General features: G+C 51.7%; 1 protein-coding gene across 1 annotated transcript; it reads left to right on the forward strand.

The window, feature by feature from the left end:
- The first annotated feature begins 500 nt into the window (after positions 1 to 500).
- On the forward strand, positions 501 to 15648 carry LOC116835116 (CMP-N-acetylneuraminate-beta-galactosamide-alpha-2,3-sialyltransferase 4-like). Its single transcript, XM_075060623.1, has 10 exons — positions 501 to 624; positions 5641 to 5698; positions 6826 to 6882; positions 7832 to 7959; positions 9852 to 9915; positions 10823 to 10969; positions 11709 to 11901; positions 12578 to 12706; positions 14132 to 14278; positions 15541 to 15648. The coding sequence occupies exons 1-10, from the start codon at positions 525 to 527 to the stop codon at positions 15646 to 15648; spliced, it is 1131 nt and encodes a 376-aa protein (XP_074916724.1). The 5' UTR covers positions 501 to 524.
- Positions 15649 to 19556: the final 3908 nt, after the last annotated feature.

A 19556-nucleotide genomic window follows, 5' to 3' on the forward strand; every position in this document is an offset into this window, starting at 1 on the left:
TGCAGGCAAAGGCCCCATGCCCTCTGCTGTTTGGAGGGAAGTATTATCATCATCTGCGGAGCAAGCTTCGGGGCCATGGGGAGAAGACTAACCTCTTGGCAGCAGTTAGGTTACTCCTGTTGGTGACGTCCCCTTTCACTGTGTCGTTTTAGGGTAACTGTTAAAAACAACATCCCCTTCCAATCCACCCACCCCATGCCCGGCATGCATGGAACAGCCCAAAACAACAGGGAGGTGGATGAGTCTTTCGACACGGGCTTTCTTCCATTTACTTGGGGAATCTTAGCAGGGTGAAGCAGAGTGTGGTGTGTCCCAGAGACTCGATTGCTAGACATTACCCGGAATGCTGGGTCAATGTAGCCAGGGCAAACGCAGGCAGCTGTCCCACGTGCGCTTAAGAAGAATCCCTGCCTACCGTTCTGTGCAGAGTCTAATGTCTCAGATCACCAGTCCTCTTGATTGGTGAATTGGTGGGTCACCTCTGTTGGTTTTCTTTGCAGGCCGGGAACGCGGGAACTGCTGATATGAATCTTGAGGGACTCGTGTGCTCCAAATCGCAGTGCAGATTCGCCTTTGTCGTTCTCAGGAAGCTGTGGAAAGTGCTGATGCTTCTGCTGAGTATGGGTAAGAGAGCTTGATCTCACGCCAAGTCCTGTCATCCTGTCCCCCGCCCCACTTGTTATTTGCGTGTGGTCACCAGGATCAAAGCCCCACCATGCTGGGCGCTATATAGTGAGAGACAGCCTGTGCCCTGAAGAGCTTGCACTTTAAATAGACAGGACCCAACAGCTGAGTGTGGCAAAGGGGGTAGAAGGGACGAGGGCAGGTGGAGCATGGTAGTGGTAACAGGAAATGTGGTTACATAGATCAGCTACGTGCAGAGCTAAATAGCTTCAGAAAGTTTGATGTCTGTGAGATCTGTGAAACCACCTCTACTCCTGGTGAAGCAGAACAGGCCTGAGGCTCCTCTGGCTCACATTGGGTTTACGGCAGCGTGATGGGAATGAGTATGTGGAGAATTGGGCCCAAAGATGTCGGACGGGATGGAGAATGGTGCAGTGTGCACACTGAATGCTTTGAATCCCATGAATTCTTTGACTTCAGGGGGAACTTGTGTGGGTCAGTGCTCCCAGGGTGAGTCAGGTCTCAGCTGTGTGGCCCTAATGTGCTGCTAGTCAAGTTTCGCCTGCATATTTCTCAGCCGGTCGTGCTTTTCCAAACCAAGCACCTCATCTTGCGAAGCCTTCCGAGCATTTACTACTGTGAGCAATGATGCTTTCCTCAGTGGAACTACTCCCAGTTGTAAGCACCGAACCTGGTAAAGCTGCAGTTCTTGGGCAGGACTGTGTATATTCTCGGATCTAGGTTATTTTTAGAAAATTGAGTCACTTGAGCTGTGTTTGCCTGTGTGGTAGGGAAGAAGGGCTTCTGACTTTTTTTTTAAATATGAAAATCTTCTTTATTGTTTCCCACACTTTGCTCAAAACAATCAGATTGAATTTCACTGTATTCTCCCCCAGAAATGTTACCTTTGTGCTGTGAAAAACTGTGGATAATTTCAGTCCAAGTTGTAACTTTTTCAAAATTGTAAGTACCTGAAAACAGCAGCTTAGGCCGTGCAGTAGCATGATCTGTGTTCAGTAGGCCCCTGGACTGATGAGGAGCCTCCTGCAGATTTAGAGTTAGAATGTGTATGTGTGGGGGTGGAAAGTAGGGTGACCAGACAGGACGGGATGGGGGATAGTAGGTGCCTACGTAAGACAAAGCCCCGAATATTGTGACTATCCATATAAAATCAGGATATCTGGTTACCCTAGTGGATCGGTGGGTGGTCCAGTGAAATCATCAGGAGGACCAGTGCTTGTGAACCCCTTCCGCAAAGTAAGGCAGTTCTATTTTCACTAGAAAGGCTGGTTGTTTGGCTTGGCAAAATCATTGCAGCTTCCGGGCTAAAAATGCATCCATCAGACCTTCAGTTTGAAAGAAGTCCTCCTGGTGCCCAATAGTTTAATGACTATTGTGTTGTTTGATATGGGGCATTATGAGAAAAGTCAAATTAAAATCTTTTGTTTTACAATCAAAATTGTGCTTAACAAATAGGTTTTTTTAAAAAATCTGAAAATCCATATTCCACTTGGCTCATTTGGAGATGATTTACAGCCAGCTTTGTAAAGATTCCTGGAGGAATTTTGCTCAGCAGAAGGCTGGCTGGGTTGTCAAAGATCTTGATGTTTTTACATGCAAAATCTGTGAAAGTCATGGGTGAACTCCTGGCCTCACTGAAATCAGTGGCAAAACTCCCATTGACTTCAGCGGAACCAGGATTTCATGTGGATTTCCCATGTGGAAGTCATGGTTGTGACACACATGCAGCCTTATAGACAAGTTCTCCCCAGTTGGCCTGCGAGTTTTGGTGCCCGTCGTTATATACACACACACGCCCATCCCAGAGCCTGAGTTTTAGGAGCATCGAGCCCATGCTCTGTTCTGGTTTCCCTACTGTGCTTATCACTGAGTAGCTGAGTGCCACTGTGATATCCCACTGTCTTCCCAATGGACTTCAGCTGCTCTTCCTAAACTCAGGCCCTGGGTGTCTAATGCTGGGCACCAAACACTCCAAATTAGCCTTGTCAGCCTGGGAACACCTGTGCTGGACCATTTGCTCCCGGCGACATCCTCCAGAGAGGGCCTTAGTGTCTTTGCTACCCACTCTCACAAATGCAACCGACTCTTGGCCATCACGATCGAACTGCAAGGCCTGTGACCATGTTTGCTAGGCCTTTTCCCTGGTATCTATTCCTGTGCTGCTCAGTTCCCCTAGGCTTGGCTTGATGGGGGCAGGGGTGTTCTGCTGGGGAGGACACGTCTCTTGGTAACTTTGGGCTCTATGGCAGTGCTGAGCTAACAAGAGAACCATAGGCTCCAACAGAAGGCGAGAAGCGGCCAGGTTCACTGCAGGTTGATAGCCTATTCTGGGTACTCAGCAAACAGCAGAGGAGCTGGTATGGTCTGTTACAAAGACAAAGGCCAGCTAGCTGGGTGCAACTTTTCCCAGTAGATTTCACCTGCTTTGGAGCTTACTCTGGAGGCAGAGGTGGAGTATTTGGGGCTGGCAGGCACCTGGGAGACACTGCTACTCAGTGTCCCGCTCTCCCACCTTCCTGAGGTCCCTTTGGGAGCACAATTGATGTTTGCCAGGCCCTAGGCTCAGCGTTTTACAAGGGGGAGCCACGCGGTCCCTGGGACCTGAGCCTGGCCTTTGGTGCTCATTGAGTGCTCCTGCAGCGAGTCCAAATGAGTTCAGACCCCTGCAAAGACTGCTACCCCTTCAGGAAGCCATGCACCCAGAGGGAATTCTCAGGGAGGCAGTGCAGCCTTTTCACAAGGTGGCATTTATTAGCCAGCTGAAATACAGCATCAGAGCACGCTCAGGTCAACAAGCATGGGGAAGCCAAGCCTATGGCGGCGTGGGACAGCTGCTTCTGCCTATACACCATGTTCCACGCTCTCCTAGAATCCATCTTGGCTCGCTCGCCCTCTTGCTGGCCCAGTGTTTCTGTCTTTACAACAGCAGCCTTAAAACACCTCGCTCCTTTGTGTCCAGCCGCAGCCATGCTGTGCTCCCTTTCACGGGCTGCCAGGCATGCAAAGGGAAATTTCGGTAGCTGAAGCTGCCGCTGCCTCTGTAGGATCTTCCATGTATATGGGTGGATTCCAGCCGGACGTATCTGGTTCCGGACAGGCTTCTTGCCTTTGTGATATCCAGCTATGCCTCGCTCCCCCTTTATACTCAGTAGGTAAACTGAGTCACACACAATGTCCGTAAAAATATTACACACAATTTCCCCTTCTTCACCCAGGGCTGGAAAGAGGGTGATGTGAGGTTGTGCCTGCCCCTTGCCTTCCAATGGGGCTGGGAATGGATGTGTTGAGGGGGCTGGGACAGCAGTGTCTGTCCCCCTTCATTGGATCCCTCCTGTGGCTGCCCTCCTTCACCTCTTCTGTTCCCCCATCCTTCCTACTTAGAGGATGTGCTCCCTTCTTTCCTGCTGATGGATGGGAGATAACAGGGAGGCTTGATCCTCCTCCCCAGCTGGTGTGTGAACAAGTGCTAGTGCTTGCACTGATACCTTTAATGGAATAGAGGAGACAGGACGAGATGAGGGGAATTCCCGCTCCCCTAATCCCTGTCCCTACACCCAACTCTTCAGGGTTGTAACCTCCATGTCTCTTTATTTCTGGCCATGCTCCAGTGCAGAATCAGATACCCCTCACACCTGAACCTGTATCCTGCCCTTGGAGGGGGCGGACTGGCTGCTTTCCCTTCTATCTGCAGCTTCATGCATCCCGGAAGCACAGAGAAGGGACGGCTGAGTTATCATTCTGTGTTCATACAGCACTTAGCGCAGTGGAGTCCCCCATCTTGGCTGCTTCCTGGGCGCTGCTGCAATCAACGTATGAAATGCCTGGGTTTTACCGGCCACGTGGAGTGGAGCTCCAAAGAGAAAGGCAACGCAAAGGAGACAAGATGTCTAATGTTCTTTTGGTGTTAATGTCTTTTCTACCCATCTGTACAGGGGCTAATCCTGTCTGTCTTTCTCCCCCCAAACTCCTACTGATTTCAGTGGTGCACAAGGAATGTCAGGGCTGGGCCCGTGGTTTTCTCAGGCAGGGACACTGGTTTGCAAGCAGGTGGAACATTATTGTTTCTTATTTGCATTATATAGCAACTCGGGGCCCCAGGAGGTGATCAGAGCTTCACTGTGCTAGGTGCTGTACAAAGAAAGAACAAAAATATTTTTTTCTCTGTTCTGCGCTCCTCTGTTTTGCACCCGCATTTTGGGGGCAGGATTGGGGTTGTGGCTGTTTGGGTTCTTTCCACGTCTGGCTGGTGGATGGGCTAGGGGGAACAAATGACTCCCTATAATAGAAACATGAGAGGTTGGAAGGAGCCTGCCCTCTGCATCCCCTAATCTGTGCAGATACAAGGCCCTTGAAGAGACAATGAGAGAGAGCGAGAGCTGCGCTCAGCGTAAATGAAGCCCTTGCCAATGGTGCCCAGCAGGGGGTGCAGTCAGGGTTGTAATGTAACAGTGCTGCTCTCTATAGTGGCCCCTGGTTAGAGTGGGGAGGGGGCTGAGACTCAGCACTTGGGGGTTCTATTCCTGGCCCTGGAAGGGAGTCTGTGACTTAAAGCAGTGGGCTGGGAGTCAGGGCTCATGTTTCTAGTTTTGCTGCTAACTCAGTGAAGGGCTTTGACAAGTCACTTCACCTCTCTGCGCTGCTGTGTTGCCATTTTACAGATGGGGGAATAATACTCACCCTATGGGGCTGCTGCGAGTCGTAATGTTTGCAAACTGCAGGGAGGGCCTGGAATGGACATTGCTGTAGAAATATGAAGGATTATTAACAGAAAGTCCTGGCCGGTGAGGGACTCGTTCTGATCTAGCCACTCGGGGGCTCTCCTGCTCTGGAACAGGATCTGCAGGTCTTCAGCCATACGTGGTTGAAACTCTCACCAGTCCGATGTGCGTTTCGGGGGCCGGGTGGCAGGTGGGCCCACCTGTGGTGTTGCTGCTAAGCTGAGACCATTGCTTCTCTGTTTCAACATGTCCGTCTTGTGTCCATTTCCTTCGGCAGTGGTCAGTGTGCAAGTTCTCCAGTATTGCGGGAGGATGATGCCTGACGTTCCCTTTGAGTAAGTCACCCTACTTCCCCAGGACCGATCGGTGTGACGTTAGGTTCCTAGAGGGAGCTCAGTAGCCAGAAACACACTTCACCTATAGCTCAGACCTTTCTGTACTGCGACAATGGAGACCGCTTGCTGTGGGGCATGGGGAACCCTAGAAAGTTTGGGAGAGCCGTGTTCCACCTGGCGAGGAGATGGGCTGAATTGGGTGGCACGGAGAATGGGGTGTGTAGCAGGGTGGTCCCCTGCTCCTGCCCTGAAGGGCTTAAAACAGCCCTGGGGGAAAGGTTGTGGCTGGGAGCTACTAAGCCTGGGCTGATTGGGGAAAGTAGGCTCAGCTGTGGCCGTGCTCCAATCAGGCCAAGCTGGCCCCTATAAGAAAGCAGAGAAGCCAGAGGCAGACAGTCTCTCTCTAGCTATAGAGGGAGATGGGCCTGGCTGCAGGGAGCTGGACATAAGGTACCTGAGTGAAGCAGGGCTGGGGAAAGGCAGAGGCGCTGGGGAGCTCTAGCCTGGAAAGCCCCAGGCTGTGGCCTAGCATTGGGCTAAAAGGTACTGGAGGTTGCAGTGGGAGGCCCAGGGGTAGGCAAAGGCAGCAGGTCCAAACCCTCCTTGCCAGTGATGAGTAGGCTGATACTGCAGTCTGCCCCAGGGCATGGGGTAGACAATGAGTGGCAGTAGCCATATACTGAGGCAAGGTGGGAATAGAGGGTGGGGGTTCCCCGGGGAGGGTAGACCCTGAGAGAAAGGGGTTACTGCCAGGGGGCAGCACCCCATGTAAAAGGGCACTGGGTCCAGGGAGGGACACGGGGGCCAGAAGACAGGTGGATCACCAGCCTGCAGGGGGTGCTCCAGAGCTGAATTGAGCTAATTCCTGGAAGACACCAGCAGAAGGCGCTGCAGGGGTGAGTCTGCTCATCTACAGGGTGGAAGGAGAGGAAAGGAAGAGGAAAAGTAGCAGGGAAAAAATCATGGAAGGACTCGATTGTAAACCTAAAAGCTTCCCATAGTGTGGGATCCCTGGCAAGTCGTGGGGTGTGCAAATGGATAGTTCTGGAGCAGACTCCTGATGGGCTAGAAAGGGGGTGGAGGCACTTAGAAGGACTGTGGATAAACGAGCTGTGTCTGTTTCACAGGAAGGACATCAACATTTGCAGGAAGCATTTTGCATGGAGAAAGCCCATTCTTGGCAGGTTTGTTAGTTGCTTTTGATTTGTCCTGGGGATGTTGGCAAGGGAGGGTTTGAAGCTCTGATCAGTGTATGTGGAGGGGCAGGGCAGTCCCCAGTGTGTGGGGAATCCAGCAGACAGGAAGGGAGATGTGGCTTAGTCCACGGCGAGTGCTGGTACCGTTGTGAATAAGCAGAGGTGAGACACACTGAGAAACCACAAGAAGAAAAGCAGACCTCACTTCTGCCCCAGGGCAGAGAAATTGAAATATGACTCAGCATTTCCAAGACGTTGGCAGGTCAAGGCAAGGGAAATAAATTGGGGAAGTGGAGTGTTGGAGCTCAGAGGGGATTTCACCATCGCAGGCTGGGCTGAGACGTAGGGCAGAACCAGCCAGGACTAACAGGGAGGGATGTGGTTCCTTTTCTAGAAGTGTTTGGGGCAAGCACAGAAGCATCCAAGTGCGCTAGGTCAGTGGCTTTCCACCTTTCCAGATGACTGTCCCCCTTTCAGGGATCTGATTTGTCTTGTGGACTCCCAAGTTTCACCTCATTTGAAAACGACTTGCTTACAAAATCAGATGTCACAATACAAAAGTGTCACAGCGTCACTGTTCCTGAACAGTCACTGACTTTCTAATGTTTGCCATATAATTATGAAATAAATCAACTGGAATATAAATATTACACTTACATCTCAGTGTACAGTATAAAGAGTCGTATAAATAAGTCAATGTCTGTATGAAATTCTAGTTTGTCCTGACTTCACTAGTTCTTTTTATGTCACCTGTTGTAAAATTAGATGCATATCTAGATGAGCTGACGTACTCTGTGTACCTCCATGTCCGCCTGCCCCTGGTTGAGAACCACTGCCCTACGTGATCCTGGATGCTCAGCCCATGTACAGAAGCTGTGACTGGCCTTTCCTCCCTGGACCCTGCTGCGGTGCTAACACCCTGGCTCTCTTTTGCTAGGTTCGAGCCAGACTGGAAGCCTTTCCTGACCAGCAAGGAGTTATTCTGGCAGGACGACACCCCTGCCAGGAGACAACTAAATGACCTTCTCCACTTGCATAGGCTTCCCTTCGGACTGAATGGCTCAGGTATCTGTCTCCTCCTCCTCAAGCACGCCCTTTTCTCGCGGTTACCTCACAGGGCTGTGGGGGCCAATTGGGCATCAGAAAAGCCTCTCCATTATACAACCGCGCGGAGATGTGGAAGATGGGGGGTAGGGCTAGGATAGAAATATGCCAGGGCTGCTCAGAGCCGAATCGCAGGATTTTCTGGGTAGGTGGTCAGGCTGGAGGAGTGGGTCCAGCCCTTTGAGGATGAGCCTGGGGAATGGCAGAGAGGAAGGAAGGAGGAAACTCTAATTCCATTCTCCAACCAGGGCCAGCAGGCCCATGAATAGAACTGATGAGTGCTAGATGGTTAAAGCTTCCGTTGCAGTCCATGGTCACAGCCCCATTGACCCCTCACTGGGCTGGTATCGGGATCCTTCTGAACTGTCCCAGCATGTGCCCTAATTATTTGTGTGCTAGGACAGTTGATGGGAAATCTAGGTAAAGTATGATCCCTGCCCCAGAGAGTTTGCTGACTACCTGGTGCAGTGACACGAGGAGTGAAAGCCACAGGCAGCAGCGAGGAATGGGGAGAAGAGAGGGCAAAGGTGACAGTGATACAGTTTCTTTGGGGCAAGGGGCTGCGTGTTTGGCCGGTATACCTAGTGCAATGTGCTGTCTATGTCTGTGCCACTGTATAATGACTAGAGAAGCCTGACACTCATCTGCCCCAGGGCTTGTCTGTACAGAGACTCAGTGCCCGACAAACTGGGGTGTAAATCTGCAGCCTGCTGTGTGCTCAGTGGCCGTGTGGCCCCTCCAGCCGCGCATTCGAATTTCCTGGTGCGCTTTGGGGACTGCAGTTTGGAACACAGTAGATCAGAGCACAGTGCAGGGTCCGTGCGGCCATGTAGCGCATGGCAGGCTACTGCGCTATAGAGTTACACTCCAGTGTGCTGCGCACCGAGTCTCTGTGTAGACACACACAGGAGGTGGAGAGTATTCAGCAAATGGGAGGAGGAGTGGATGAAACCAGGGGGTCGTGTCTTTGAGAAGGGATCACTTGCCCAGGCAGATGATAAAGAACATAAGAACGGCCCTACTGGGTCAGAACAAAGGTCCATCTAGCCCAGTATCCTGACTTCTGACAGTGACCAGTGCCAGGTGCCCCAGAGGGAATGAACAGAACAGGGAATCATCAGGTGATCCATCCCTTGTCACCCATTCCCAGTGTCTGCTAAAGAGAGGCTAGGGACACCATCCCTGCCCATCTTGGCTAATAGCCATTGATGAATCATAGAGTCATAGACTTTAAGGTCAGAAGGGACCATTATGATCATCTAGTCTGACCTCCTGCACAATGTAGGCCACAGAATCTAACCCACCCACTCCTATAGCAAACCTGTGTCTGAGCCACTGAAGTCCTCAAACCTTGGTTAAAGACTTCAAGATGCAGAGAATCTTCCAACAAGTGACCCATGCCCCATGCTGCAGAGGAAGGCAAAAAATCTCCATGGCCTCTGCCAATCTGCCCTGGAGGAAAATTCCTTCTTGTCCCCAAATCACCTAAACCCTGAGCATGTGGGCAAGACTCACCAGCCAGAACCCAGGAAAGAATTCTCTGAAGTAACTCAGATCCCACCCCATCTAACATCCCATCACAGGCCGTTTGGCATGTTTACCGCTAATAGTTCTTTAGTAGTAGTATTTACCGCTAATTTACCTATCCTCCATGAATGTATCTAGTTCTTTTTTGAACCCTGTTATAGTCTTGTCCTTCACAACATCCTCTGGCAAGGAGTTCCACAGGTTGACTGTGCGTTGTGTGAAGAAATGCTTCCTTTTGTTTGTTTTAAACCTGCTGCCTGTTCATTTCATTTGGTGACCCCTAGTTCTTGTGTCATTGTTTTAACCTCTTTCTCCTTTCCGTCCAGTTCTTCATGCGTTCCACACATTACAGCTCCTCCCGCAGCAGGGGATGCCAAAGTCCATTGAGCGGTAGGGGGGCTGGGCTGGTGGCTGTGTGCTGGGGGGACAATGGTGGGTGTTAGTGGTGGGGAAACCTCAAAAGAGATTAGCAGCTTGGTTTGGAACCTTTGTATCTGAGGCACGTTAAAGTTTTCCCATTCTTACCTCTCGTCCAATCCTTCCCTTCTGCTGACACCCTGCTCCCTCTCCTTGCCTCCCAGAAGGCCCCTCCTATTCTCCCTGCAGGCCCTTCTAACTTGCCCTTCTGGGCTACCTTGGCTCCCAGGGTCTCAGAAAGGTCACTAGCCGCCGCCCTGTAATTTCTCTTACACCCTGCTCTCTCTCCCCTCTCCCATCACCATCTACCTCCTCCCAGAGCAGGGGGGTGCTCAGGGCACACAGAGGTATGTGCATATGTCTGTGGTGCTCATCCACTACTGGCTGTGAAGCATGGTCCATCTGCGGGACAGCTGTTAGCCACCGGATTGCTTCCCTCTCGCGCTGGTGCCATGTGGCCTTTTCAGTACAGACTGTCTTGCCATTGCTGCCTTCCCCTTCCCCCAGCTTAGCTGAGGCCACACACAGGTTTTTTAGCGTGCTGGGGAGACTCCAGGCCCTGTTCCTCTCAGTGGGGCATGGCCCACATCCAGCTGAGCAGAGTGCAGCATCCCTGTGTTGCAGGGCTAACCAGCTAATAGACGGGCTCTGTGGGTTGGATTGGCCTCGCTCCGTACCATGCCAACGCCGCTCCTGGTACCTGAGCACAGCAGGAGCAGCCGAACTCTCCTGGTGCTGGGCTGAATTCCAGGTTTCCTCTGCTCTGCAGTTGCGTGGGGAGACCTCAGTAGGCCAGACAAGCCTGGAGGATATTGCTGTAGAGGGAGAGGAACTGGGCCAAACAGGGCCTCACATTCATTCTGTCGGCTCCTCTGTCTAGTCTTCAGTGCCGAAGGTGCGTTGTGGTTGGCAACAGTAACTCCATTCGTGGCCGAGGCCTCGGGGCAGTGATTGACTCGCACAACATCATCATCAGGTACCGGATGCTCCCTGGGACCAACGCGCAGAGGGGAACCGATGGATTGATGTACACGTGCTTAGCTCTTTTCGCATGGGAAGGATAACCACTTTGACCCCTGCATTCAGGAAGCCTCAGACCTTGGCCAAACACACAAGTAGATGCCATGGTTGTCAGAGTTCAGTCTCCACAATCGCAGGCCTTTTCTGTGGAGGCTCAGTGAGTACAGCTACACTACAATAAAAACCCCATCAGCACTGCAATTTTTAGCCCCACAGCCCGAGTCTCGCAAGCCTGAGTCAGCTGAGCTGGGCCAGCCACGCCCCTGCCTCAGGTCTTTTATTGCAATGTAGATGAATCCTTTGACCTCTTCCATTTGCTCAGTCAGTAGAAGGGAGAATGGTCTTGTGGTCAAGGCCTTGCTTTGGGATTCAGGAGATCTGGGTTGAATTTCTGGCAATGCCATCCATTTCCTGAGTGAAAGTCACTTAATTTCTCTGTGCATCCATTCCCCATCTGCAAAATGGGGCAAAAATCATACTGCCTTCCGCCACCCTTTTTCTGTCTTTATGTAGCTTTTCCGATCATGGACCATTTCTTGCTACGTGTGCGTGCAGTGCCTAGCACACTGGAGCCATGATACCAATTGAGGCTGTGAGGTGTTGAAAATAATGAAGTAGTAAAATAAAATAAACCCCCACATGTGAACAAGTCTGGCCCTGGGTTCTATCCAGCAGTGGCACACGACCTGTTCCGTGACGACCTGTATATCTGGCATGCTCTCAGCGCTCTGCCTTTGACCCCTTAGGTTAAACAATGCTCCAGTGAAAGAGCACAAGGAAGATGTGGGCGAGAAAACCAGCATCCGTCTTTTCTTCCCCGAGTCTGCGCTGCCCAACCCTCTGGATAACAACGACAATGAAACACTGATGGTGCTCATTGCGTTCAAGAGCCTGGATTTTACCTGGGTGAAGGAGATGCTGCTACAGACAAGGAATAAGGTGAGGCATCTCAAAGGGCTATCAGGAGATGCTTGGCCAGGTGGCACGAGATGAGGGTGAGTGAAGAGGTTTCAGGGCTCTGTTGTGCTCTTCCATATCACGGGGTGCACATAAGCAACTGCCACGAGCAGTAGGGTGACCCCAAGCTTCTGGTCCAGTCTGGCTCTCAACTCATCTATCATGAAATGGGAAGACTGTCTACATGGGACCTAATCCTAGAAGGCTGATGGCATTTGGAGTAGGAGAAGGAACCAGAAGTTGCCATCCGTACTCAGCAGAGAGTCCGGGTGATTCTAACCCTGTAGCAAACTGTTACTCAATGTGAACATGGGTGGCAGAGTCTGGACAGCACCAGGGTAGATTCAGGCTGGGATTTCGACAGTCAGGCACCCAATTCCCATTGAAATTCAGTGGCAGTGGGATGCCTCACTCTCATTTGCACCTTTGAAAATCTTTCCCTTAGTTACTAACCACTTGCCACGTTACCTGTTGGTACTGGCCTGTCTTGTCAGGTTACTTATGTCTGCTATCTGTATGTGATCTCTCTGTGCTAATTCCTGTAGCTGTCGTTATGTACTAACTATCTGCCTTCCTACGCTCTGCTGCTTCTTAATGAGTCAACAGGCTGGGATATTGCAGCTGGATCCAAATCTCTCTCTCTCTCTCTCCCCTACAGACTGTAGAGGGGTTTTGGCGTAGGCCTCCCAGTGAATGGAAGTGGAAAGCCTCTCACCTGCGGATTCTGCACCCTTACGTCACCTACGAAGCAACATACAAATTACTTCAGCTGGAGAAGACGGGCAGGGTATGGCCCTGACCGTCTGGCAGGGAGAAAGCTCCAGCATGTACTTGCCCCCTTTAACTCTGTGCCTTCCTGTTCACCGCAATACAGTACTGCCCAAAGCAGAATCGCAGAAGGAGATGGAGGAGTGGAGGGGAAAGAGCCCTTTGATCATCCAGTCCATCTGCCTGCCAGAGCCGGGTGCATGCCTTTAGCAGGATTTCTGTTACCATGGCCGGCCTCACTCTAAATGGGCGATGGGGGTTTCTACCCCATCCACTGGGTCTGTGTCCAGATATTACTGACATTCAGCCTAAATTTCCCTTTTTAATTTCATCCCACCATTCCTTGCCATGCCAGACTGAACAGTGTCTCTCCCCAGTTTGGTCAATGCTTAGCCAAGCTGTGTGCATTCGGTTCTCTTTCCCCATCAGATGGGCCCTCTGCAAGAAGAGAGGAATTTAGGTTTGTATCCGTTAAAGCAGCGAGGTATGCAGGAGAGCTCAAGTGTAATCCTGGCTCTGATGCCAACTCCTCTAGCATTAGTTTCCCCACTTATTGGGGCACTGAGGATTATCCAGTTAATAAGGATCATCATTCTTTGTCTTTCGTCCTGATTCTCAAAGCGCTTTGCAGCCATTAATTAATTCAGCCACCACTGGGAAGGGAAGGGAAGCATTGTAATCGCCATTTTCGGGGGGCGGAAGAGTGCCTGACCTTGGGCAAGTCATTTAGACAGTGATTCCTAGCCAGGGTTGGGATTGGGACTGGGACCCAAGTCTCCAGATCCCCAAACCCATGTGCTACAACGTATCCTCGTGGCAAGTTCTACAGTCCGTGCGGGAAGTGCTAAGTGTGTACTTAGAGACCGGAGAACGGATGGTACATTTTCTCCTGAGCTGAGCGTCGTGGCTGTTCTGCTTGGTTTCATTTATTTTTTTAAGGGCCGATGTTGCCTTCAAATGACTGGCTGCACTTCTGTAACTTTTAGGCTGGAATTTAATGCACGGGTTCGAATTTAGTACAACACTAACGTGCCAACCAGAGAGAGTACGTACCCAGACTGAGAATACCCAGGAGTCTGATAGGGGCAGATTAAATGCGTGTGCTGTAGCATGTGCAGACCTGCAGTGCCTGCTGGAGTCCTTCCAAAAGCTCACAGATCTCCACTGTGGTTAACATTTGACTTTTCCAAAGGGCCTGGTCTCGCTACAGGCCGCCCTGTTCTGCACAGCATCACTTTAAAAAGATGTACCTTGTGGTTTTGTCGGAGAATCGGTAAGGCCTGTAAACTCTGCCCTTCTGTCTGTCTTGGTATTTTTCTGCTAAGTGGGGGGTGGAGAGGGCAGTTTGTCCCAAACGCAGCCAGGTTGCTTGGGGCTGCTGTGGTAAAAGTTGAGATCAAAATGCGTAATGTAATTTGAAAATCTATCATATCCTTTTATCCAGAAATATTCCACCACTGGAATCATCGCTCTGAACTTAGCCCTCCATATCTGCCATGAGGTTAACATCATAGGGTTTGGGTACCCTGACAATGGTGACAATACCACGCCAGTACACTACTATGACACAAAGCATCTGAGCCAGGGCGTGGTAAGATTATCCTCATTATGTTAACTTGTTCCTTGTGACGACGCAGGCTGGGAGAGGCTGGGTCTGGAGTAGCTGCTGGGAGCTCTTTGAGAGGGCTTCAGGTACAGACTCTGTATACTCCAGTACAGCATTTGGAATGGTAATATGGGCCCAATTCAGTGCCCACTGAAATCAACGGGAGTCTTGCTACTGCCTCTGAGAGCTGGTTTCCCCTCCTGTTGCCTTCACTGTCTCGTTTGTCTGCTCTTCCCTGGTGCCCGTCTTCATGCTCATGCACCGGGGCTTGCAAAGCACCTTCCTGACCTCATGCAAATCCCTGCTTAAGTCTCTCTCTTTTTCCATGCCACCTGCAAGAAATTAGCCAGATGAGCCATTCATTTGTTTAAAATACAGAAACCCAACCACCCTTACCCCGCCGTGGTGCATGATTGCATTACCGTAGTGCTGTTAACCCTTACCATTCCTGACCCTCTCCCTTCCCTCTTGACTTTTTACCCCCTTTTATTAAAGTTATATCACTAATAGCAATGGCACCTAGAGCAGTGGTTCTCAAAGCCGGTCTGCCGCTTGTGCAGGGAAAGCCCCTGGCAGGCCAGGCCGGTTTGTTTACCTGCTGTGTCCGCAGGTTCTGCCGATGGCAGCTCCCACTGGGAGCTGCAGGAAGTGGCACGGGCCGAGGGATGTGCTGGCTGCTGCTTCCAGCAGCTCCCTTTGGCCTGGAGCAGCGAACTGCGGCCACTGGGAACCGTGATCGGATGAATCTGTAGACCTGGCAGGTAAACAAACCGGCCCAGCCCTCCAGGGGCTTTCCCTGAACAAGCAGCGGACTGACTGAGAACCACCGACCTAAAGTCTGCAGCTGAGAAGGAGCCCATCTTGTGTGGGCAGCGTACACACACTGCAAGAGACATTCCCTGCCCCAAAGAGCTTACAGACAGGATGAGGAGACTAAAAACAGAGATGAAGTGACTTTCCCAAGGCTATGCAGTGAGTTACTGGCAGTACCGGGAATAGAACCCAGTGTCACCTAGTTCCCAGTTCAGTGCTCGAAGCATGGCACCATACTGATGTTAGCCTGTAAATTTCATGGGGTAGGGATCTTTGGTCAGATCCCCAGCTGGTCTCAATTGGAGTCGCTCCATTGAGACTGATTTACACCAGTCATGGGTCCAGCCTGCTTTCTGTCTGTGCTGGGTGATATTCAGCACGCAATTCTGGGTGCTGTGAGAAATGATCCGTACCAACAGCACTTCTCTCTGCAGTTTGTGATGCACAACATCAGTGCGGAGCAGGCATGGCTGCTGAAAATGATGGAGCAGGGGATGATTTCCGACTTGTTGCATCCTTCTTCCTGGTCCTGGGGCCCCTGAGTGGGGGTGACGCTGCATGATGTTCCAGGAGCCGTTGCTCCATGCACCAGTGTTGGGCCACCGTTGGCGTTTGTTCTTTGTTGTTGTTCTGAACTGTATCAGACAGGGCCATGTTATCCTGTTATCTGGTGGGCAATGAGCCATGGTCCTTTGGCATTTGACTGCAGGGCCTTTGCCGTGATGGCTTGCAACCTTCGCCTCTAATCACTGATCCATGGCTTCCTTGGTGGAGGAGGAAGAGCGTCATATCATGCTTCCCACACCTTTTGGAAACAGCCCTCCCTGCTTTGCCTGCTAGTCTCTTGTATTAACCCTTGAGTTGAGAGGTTAAGGCCCCTCAATGGGGCACTGAGGGGTGATCTCAAACCAGGTTCCTTACAGCTCTCAGCCCCTTTCCCCGGAGCCTCAAGTGAGAAGGAGCTGGTCCTGCTGGCTTGGAGAAGGACTCTGCTGAACCCTCAGAGGATCTGGTGTCTCAGGTGATCTTTGAAACATTGGGGAAAGTTACGGGCAGCGGGACCATGCTGACAAGTTTTTCTGTTTGGAAATAAAGACAGAACTGGTTGTAAGCAGGCCTGGGAGTGTCTGTGATTGGCACCAGGGCTGTAGGGAGGGGTTGTCTGGTGGGGACTAACGTGGATCAACGTGCGCAGTGTCGCTACAAACTCTTCGCTGCTCCTGGATCTACAGTTACTTCCCTGCTTCTCTGCACACTCTTGATGGCTTTGCTTGCCCCTCTCAACCTGCCATGATTGCATAGCCACCCCCTATCCCATTGCTCACCCTGCCAGAGCTGGGAAGTTGCAAGCCCGGTATCATTTTTTGCCAGAATTCCTCCTTGCTTCATATCTCACCTGTAAAACTCCTGTGTAGTGTTACCCTATGACTGGCTCGGACACCAAAATCCCACCTACTGGCTCTCAGCCCCCCACTTACCCTTTCACCCTCCCCTCCAGGCCTCCACCCTCCCTCCCCACTTTTCCCGTGCTCCCTTACTGCCATTTTCACCTTTCCCCAGTCCCACTCATTGCTGGGCTCACCTTTCCCCATGCCCAGTACAGCTACCACACCCTGCTCACTCACCTTTCTCCAACTCCCCCCTCCTCCCCCCCAGTCCCCCGTCCTGACCTCACTAGAAGGCCTTGCCTGTGTGGGGAAGGTTTCTTGGTGTAACCTGTCCTAAGGGGTGAGTTTAAACTGATACAGTGACCCCAGTATCTGCCAGGGTGGACACTTTTAGTTGGATAAAGCTATATAACCAGTAGACAAGGCCTTAGCCTCCTCCATCCCCTCCCTGCAGCTTGTGTGCAGCACTCTGTGTGGCTATCTATGCTCCCTTTCGCCTTGGCTTTGACTCTGCTCCATCTTCCTCTGGCATGTCTCTGCATCTCACTTTGTCCAGCGTTAACTTCCTTCCTTTCGGTCCTACTTCTCTTCAAGCCAAGCCACTGTGTACAGACGTGTACCCCGTATACATCGAACTGAAATGTGTCACCCTGGTGAGTCAGTATGATTCAAAACAGAACCAACTGGGGGAAAAGTGCCCTGGGTCGGGGGCGAGGGGGAAGAGCCTGAGAAGTTGGCTGCTAAGCTGGGTTTGGGGAAGAAGTCACTAGTAGGCAGATGGAACAGACCAAGAATTGCTAAGCGGAGGATTCAGACTCCTACAATAACACGGATGCACGCCGGCGGAGCTGAATCAAGCTGCCAGCGCTGGAGCAGGGGAGGTGGGGATCCATCAGCAAAGGAGGGGATGTGTTTTATTTTGATCGGTTTAAGCATTGGCTCCAGGTCTGGCTTGCTGTGAGGGCCCCCCAGAAACAAAGGCTAGGGTGCAAAACAGGAATTCATCTCACCTTTATTTGAGATGAGATCTCTGTGCGTCCTCTTCCCTGGGCAATAACTCCTCCCAGCGTGCTCCCCCTCTACCCAATGAAGCAGCATGTCCGCAGCCGCTCTGTCCACGGGCCACTCCCCCGTGGATTATAACTCGCTGCTTGTACCTGGCTTATTACACAGTGGGGACTGGGTAAACAGCAGAAGGGCTTTATTTGAATAAGCACCATTAGGGAGGTAACCTCCCTATGAAACATAGCCAGGGATAAGCCAGGATTTCCTGCCATAGCTGAGCAGTTCCCGCTGTCAGGGAGAGGGTAGAATCCAGGAAAACGTATGATGGTCATTGTTGGAGACCAGGAATAGGGCAAATACATCCGATGTGGGACGATTCTCCTCTAACTTAGTGCTACTGTTTTCGTATCAGTAGGTCACAGGTCAAATCCCTTGTAATATTCCTTGCTAAAGGCCAGATTCAAAGCCCACAGAAGTCAATGAGGATATTTCCACTGACTTCCATGGGCTCTGGATCAGACCCTAGGGAAGAAATTCACCCCTGAAACGTGGTTGCCAGCAGCAGAGGCACAGAGAAGGCATGAGCAGCCTCCCCTCTGTCCCCGCATGAGCCCGAGTGCCGGTGCAGGGCTGAATCTGGCCCAGGAGCTCTGGAGGAAGTCCCCGCTGTGCAGTGGAGCCTGTTTATTCCTCCCAACCCCCTAAGACTGCCAAGCAGGGTATAGCTATGGCCCTGCTAAAGACCAAGAAGACGAGCCAAGCTCACCTTTGCCTGCGGGATGCCCAGAGTGGTTTTCTCCCCTGATGCTTTCCTGCCCGCGGTGATTTCCCTGGAGAACGGAGTGTCGCACTTAGCGCCGTGTACAGAGGTATTTATAATTCACTCTGCCTGGGCAGACTTCTTCTCCATCTCCGCATCCTCTGTAGAGCCACTCAACTTCGCAACTGAGCAGTGCAGAAACACAGCATGGTCTGCTGCTCTGGGGCCTTGCCCAGACACCCAGCCCCCCAACACTGCTATAATAGACCAGAACCGTACAGGGGAGACCCCTCTTCTCCCCCAGGCCACTGTGACCCAGGTGGTGCCTTCCCTCCCACTCGGCCCTTGGCATGGGGAAGAACTGCAGTGAGGGGTCAGCCAGACGTTCCAGCCGGTCGGAGCAGCTGCAGAAGCAGCCAAGGCAGAGACCTTTGGCCATTCAGACCACGTTGTCGAGTTTGAACTGGACTTGCTCTGATCTCTGCTGACTGGCTCTTGCTCCAGTCCTCTCCCTCCTGCACCGCCTGTTCCCCTCAGCTTCATTCCACACCTTCCCCTCTTTCTCCCTTCCCCGCCATGTCCCTTCGCTCTTCTGATCCCCTCCCAATTCAAACCACACACACACCAAAACCATGGCCTTGTTCCCTCTGCTTGGGCGTTAGCCCTCTTCCTCTGCCTTGTGTGTGCCCTGGCTATTTAGATTGTAAGCTCTGTAGGGCTGGCCTGGCCTGCTACGCGGCACAATGCCTAACACAGCGGGGTCCTGATGGAGGAACACCATTTGAAGGAACACCCTGAAACACATGACTGAACGATCTCAAAGGGACGTGTTGCTGCCCTGCTCCTGTCACAAGGAGCGCTGTGTCGTTTGGCCTCCAGGTGTTAGGATTGTTCATTCTTGTCTCAGACCCTAAGGACAGGTGAGGTAATAAGTGTTCTCAAGGAGGAAAAGGCCTTACCTGTGCAGCCCCTGAGAGACAATGCAGAATCTGGAAGAGTGTGGGCTAGTGGTTAGCACATGCAGTGCTCAGCAAGGACTCCTGTTCCTAGCTCTGCCACTGATGTTCTGAGTAACCTTTGAGCCTTGATCATAGAATATCAGGGTTGGAAGGGACCTCAGGAGGTCATCTACTCCAACCCCCTGCTCAAAGCAGGACCAATTCCCAGACAGATTTTTGCCCCAGATCCCTAAATGGCACCCCTCAAGGATTGAGCTCACAACCCTGGGTACAGCAGGCCAATGCTCAAACCATGAGTTATCCCTGCTCCCCTTGATCTAAATAACTTCCAAAGTTTG

The sequence above is a fragment of the Chelonoidis abingdonii genome, chromosome 24, assembly GCF_003597395.2.
Source record: "Chelonoidis abingdonii isolate Lonesome George chromosome 24, CheloAbing_2.0, whole genome shotgun sequence".
In the NCBI taxonomy this organism is placed as follows: Eukaryota; Metazoa; Chordata; order Testudines; family Testudinidae; genus Chelonoidis; species Chelonoidis abingdonii.

Excerpts from the sequence above, each read along its gene's own strand:
- LOC116835116 (XM_075060623.1), top strand. The coding sequence starts at position 525 with ATGAATCTTGAGGGACTCGTGTGCTCCAAATCGCAGTGCAGATTCGCC. Across the intron at positions 10,970-11,708 it reads AGGGGAACCGATGGATTGAT|GTTAAACAATGCTCCAGTGA; the intron begins GTACACGTGCTT and ends TTGACCCCTTAG. Across the intron at positions 14,279-15,540 it reads AGCATCTGAGCCAGGGCGTG|TTTGTGATGCACAACATCAG; the intron begins GTAAGATTATCC and ends TTCTCTCTGCAG.